Source organism: Mandrillus leucophaeus, unplaced genomic scaffold, assembly GCF_000951045.1.
Source record: "Mandrillus leucophaeus isolate KB7577 unplaced genomic scaffold, Mleu.le_1.0 Scaffold151, whole genome shotgun sequence".
Taxonomy (NCBI): Eukaryota; Metazoa; Chordata; class Mammalia; order Primates; family Cercopithecidae; genus Mandrillus; species Mandrillus leucophaeus.
Window position 1 is genome coordinate 1,823,721 of NW_012101488.1, and position 4,553 is coordinate 1,828,273.

The 4,553-nt window shown below is 51.0% G+C and overlaps 1 protein-coding gene across 1 annotated transcript in view; it reads right to left on the reverse strand.

The window, feature by feature from the left end:
* Positions 1–4,549, reverse strand: part of MYPOP (Myb-related transcription factor, partner of profilin) — a gene marked incomplete at its 5' end in the record, with an annotated part of 11,790 nt that extends 7,241 nt beyond the window's left edge. The window contains one exon of the mRNA XM_011975151.1: positions 4,084–4,549. Within this exon, the coding sequence (XP_011830541.1) occupies positions 4,084–4,549 (466 nt within the window). The remainder of the gene's footprint in view (positions 1–4,083) is intronic.
* Between the last annotated feature and the right edge of the window lie 4 nt (positions 4,550–4,553).

Here is a 4,553-nt window from a genome sequence, read left to right on the forward strand (position 1 = left end):
AGTAGCTGGGACTACAGGCGCCCACCACCTCGCCCGGCTAGTTTTTTATATTTTTAGTAGAGACGGGGTTTCACCGTATTAGCCAGGATGGTCTCGATCTCCTGACCTCGTGATCCGCCCGTCTTGGCCTCCCAAAGTGCTGGGATTACAGGCTTGAACCACCGCGCCCGGCTGAGTTCATGCTCTTAACCACTCCTTGGGCAAGGGCTATGGGCCTGGGGTATGGGTGTGGATGGTAAGTCTTCCTTATGAGGAACGTGGGAATTGCGGCCACACAGAAATGTGGCTTTTCCAGTCTACGAAGTATAAAGGAACAGAAAGTAGCCTTCATGCCCACAAGGCTCACAGGAGTCACAGAAGTGCCCCTGCAAGAGTTTGTTTTTGGTTGTTTTGAGGAAGGGTCTTGCTGTGTTGCCCAGGTTGGAGTGCAGTGGTGTGATCATGGCTCACTGCAACCTCCACCTCCCAGGTTCAAGGGATCCTCATGCCTCAACCTCATGTGTAGCTGGGACCAAGGTGCTGTGCCACCATGCCTGGCTAATTTTTGGATTATTTTGTAGAGATGGGGTCTCACTTTGTTGCCCAGGCTGGTCTTGCCCTCCTGGGATCAAGCAATCCTCCCGCCTCAGCCTCCCAAAGTGCTGAGATTACAGGCATGCCTCTGTGCCTAGCTTCACTGTTTAAGAGTTAAAATCATATTTATTTGCAAACTTTGGCTCTCAGTTTCCCTACCTTTTTTTTTTTTTTTTTTTGAGATGGAGTCTTGTTCTGTCTCCCAGGCTAGAGTGCAGTGGCACAATCTCAACTCACTGCAACCTCCACCTCCCAGGTTCAAGTGGTTCTCCAGCCTCAGCCTCCTGAGTAGCTGGGATTATAGGCACACGCCACCACGTCCGGCTAATTTTTGTATTTTTTAGTAGAGACAGGGTTTCACCATGTTGGCCAGGCTGGTCTCGAACTCCTAACCTCAGGTGATCTGCCTGCCTTGGCCTCCCCAAGTGCTGTGATTACAGGCATGAGCCACTGCACCTGGCCCTCATTTTCCCTACTTTTAAATGAGTGTGTGAGCTGGGACTACACAGAGCGCTGGGATTATAGGCGTGAACCACCATGCCAGGCCTGTGTAAAGTTCTTTTTTTTTTTGAGACGGAGTTTCGCTCTTGTTGCCCAGGCTAGAGTGCAATGGTGCGATCACGGCTCACTGCAACCTCTGCCTCCCAGTTCAAGTGATTCTCCTGCCTCAGCTTTTCCTGAGTAGCTGGGACTATAGGCATGCACCACCACGCCTGGCTAATTTTCTATTTTTAGTAGAGACGGGGTTTCTCCATGTCAGTCAAACTGGTCTTGAACTGATATGTGGCTTCAGGTGATCCACCTGCCTCGACTTCCCAAAGAGCTGAGATTACAGGCGTGAGCCACCACGCCTGGCCAGGCCTGTGTAAGGTTCTAATCGAGGATGCTGTACGCGTGTTCCTGCCTCAGAGCTTTTGCATGTGCCGTTTCCTCTAGCAGGAGTGTCCTTCTCCCAGCTGTCTGTCAGGCTTACTGTATTCCCATCTCTACTTGAATTTCACCTCCTCAGAGAAGCCCTCCTTGACTACCCTGTCTGTATAGCCCCCTTCCATGACTCACCATCCTCTGAATATGCCTTATTTATCCTCTTAGTTCTCACCACCTCCTGGTATACAGTCTGTTTTGGGGGTTACTTCTTTGTGGTCTGTTTCCTCCAACTACATAGAATGTCAGCTCCAGGCCGGGTGTGGTGGCTCCTGCCTGTAATCCCAGCACTTTGGGTGGCTGAGGCAGGCGGATCACCTGAGGTCGGGAGTTCAAGACCAGCCTGAGCAACATGCAGAAACCCCGTTTCTAATAAAAATACAAAATTAGCCAGGCATGGTGGCACATGCCTGTAATCCCAGCTACTCGGGAGGCTGAGGCAGGAGAATTGCTTGAACCTGGGAGGTAGAGGTTGCGGTGAGCCGAGATTGCGCCATTTCACTCCAGCCTGGGCAACAAGAGCAAAACTCAGTCTCAAATAAATAAATAAATAATAATAATAATGTCAGCTCCATAAGGGAAGGGAATTTTGTCTTGTTCTCTACAGTATTCCCTGCACCTACCACAGTGTCTGCCTTGGATGAGGTTCTCAATATATATTTGTTAAATGAGTGAATGAAGCGGTAACAAGCTTCTGAAAAAATAAGTTGACCCCTCTGCTCTGGTCCTATGGGGCCATCTCACAGATGGAAACACTGAGGTTTGATTGAAGGTTTGAGAACAAGGGTCCCATGTGATTGTGTCACCTTCTTACTTAAGAGACTTTCATGCCTCCTGAATGTCCTCAAGAGCAAGTCCAGGCCGGGCATGGTGACTCAGGCCTGTAATCTCAGCACTTTGGGAGGCCGAGGTGGGTGGATCACCTGAGGTCAGGAGTTCAAGACCAGTCTGGTCAACATAGTGAAATCCCATCTCTACTAAAAATACAAAAATTTACTTGGGCATGGTGGCGGGTGCCTGCAATCCCAGTTACTCAGGAGGCTGAGGCAGGAGAATCACTTAAACCTGGGGAGGCGGAGGTTGCAGCAAGCCAAGATTTTGCCCCTGCACTCCAGCCTGGGCAACAGAGCAAGACTCCGTCTCAAAACAAAAAACAAAACAGAAAAAAAATAGTAAGTCCAAATTCCTAACCTTAACTTCCAAGCCATGTATAATCTAATTCTGGCACACTCACTAACTTGTGGTCAATATTAACTCTTGTTATTGCTGGGCAATCTTGCTCAGTGGTTAAGTGCCATGGACTGGGAGTTGGATACACACTTATGATTGAGTCCTGACTCTGTCGCTTACTTGCTATGTGACTTTGGGTTGGTGAATGAATGAACCTCTCTGAATCACATAATCTTGAACTGTCCTGTTTGATCATGCCCATGTTCCTCCCCTTCTCCAAACTCTTCAGTGGCTCCTCATAGCAGTCAGGATAAAATCCAAACTCCTCACCTTGGCCTAAAGGCCCAGTATGGTCTGGCCTTTGCTGACCTCTCTGAACTCATCTCAAAATGTTACTTTTCTTCAACCTTTCCACTGTAAAACCTCTGCCCAAGTTCTTTTAGTTTCCCAAACTGGCCAAGATTTCTTCCTTCCAAGCCATTGCACATACTGTTCCCTCTACCAAAAATACTTTCCCACTTCTTCATTCTTACTCTTTGCATCTCAGCTCTGATGTCCCCTCCTCCAGGAAGCCCTCCTGGACAACCCCCCACCTCACCCACCAAAATCAGAAACTCTCTCTGGGCTCCCACAGTCCCTAGGATCCCCTACCCCAGCCCTGACCCTTCAAGTCATCACTGTCTTGCCCACCCCTCTACTAGACTGGCTCAGTCATCCATGTGTCCCCAACCTCATCGAGCACGGGGCAGGTGCTCAGGGAACGGCTGTAGAAGAAATAATCCAGAATCAAGGCTAAGCAGGAAGTCTCTGTAGTCAGCTCTCCACACCTCTATCCCAGGCATGACCTTGGGAAAATTACCAAACATGTCTGAGTCTTATATTTACGAAATAGTGAAATAGTATGCATCTCACCGCATTGACGATTCTATCAAGAACTAACAGAGTTCAGGAGGTGCTGAACTAAGCAACTTACCCATATTAGCTCATTTAATCTTCACAGAAACGCTTTGAGGTGCAGACTATTTTTATCTCCATTTTACAGATGCAGCAACTGAAGTACAGTAACTTACTCAGATGACACAGTTGAGTGGCAAAGTTGTGATAGGAGCCCAGGCAGCCTGCCTCCAGAGTCACTACTCTACACTGCATTTAATGAAATCCTGCCTGCGCTGATGAGCCCAGGTGTGGACCTGAGTCAGGCCTCCTGGGTCTGGTTCCATTCCTGACTCTTGACAGTTACTAGCTAAGGGACCTGGGGCAAGTAATTTCATTTTTCTGAGCTTCAGTTTCGCTAGCTATAAAATGGGGAAAAGGACAGCATCCACCTCACAGGGCTGCAGCAAGGCTGGAACAGCGCAGACACACAGCCGACTCTGTGTTTGCTCGCTCTCGCTAAGCGATGCCGAAGACACTCACCTGCACGTCGGTCCTCCCGGCGGTCTTCCGACAACACGTAGCGCTGGGGGCAGGCGCTTGGGGGCGGCGGCTGTGAAGAGGGGGCTGCAGGGGGCTCCTCCGCCCCAGCACCTGCCCCTGGCCCCGCCACACCTGGCCCCAGGATGGCAAAAATTGTCTCCTCTTCCGCAGAGAAGGCGTCCTCCGCGGCGGGCCCGGCGCCCTGCGTGGAGTGCGGCACGCGAGCGAGCTTCTCCTTGGTGCGGCGCTTGAAGTCGTTCCAGCGCTTCTGCACCTCCTGGCCCGTGCGCTTCCAGCTGGTGATACCGTTGATCTTGGCGGCGATGCCGTCCCACACGCGCCGCCGCTCGGCCACGCTCACCCGACGGCTCTGCGCGCCGTACAGCTGCGGGTAGTGGGCGCGCACCTCACGGATCAGAATCTGGTTCTCTTCGAACGAGAAGCGCGGCTTGCGCAACCGGGTGGTTTCC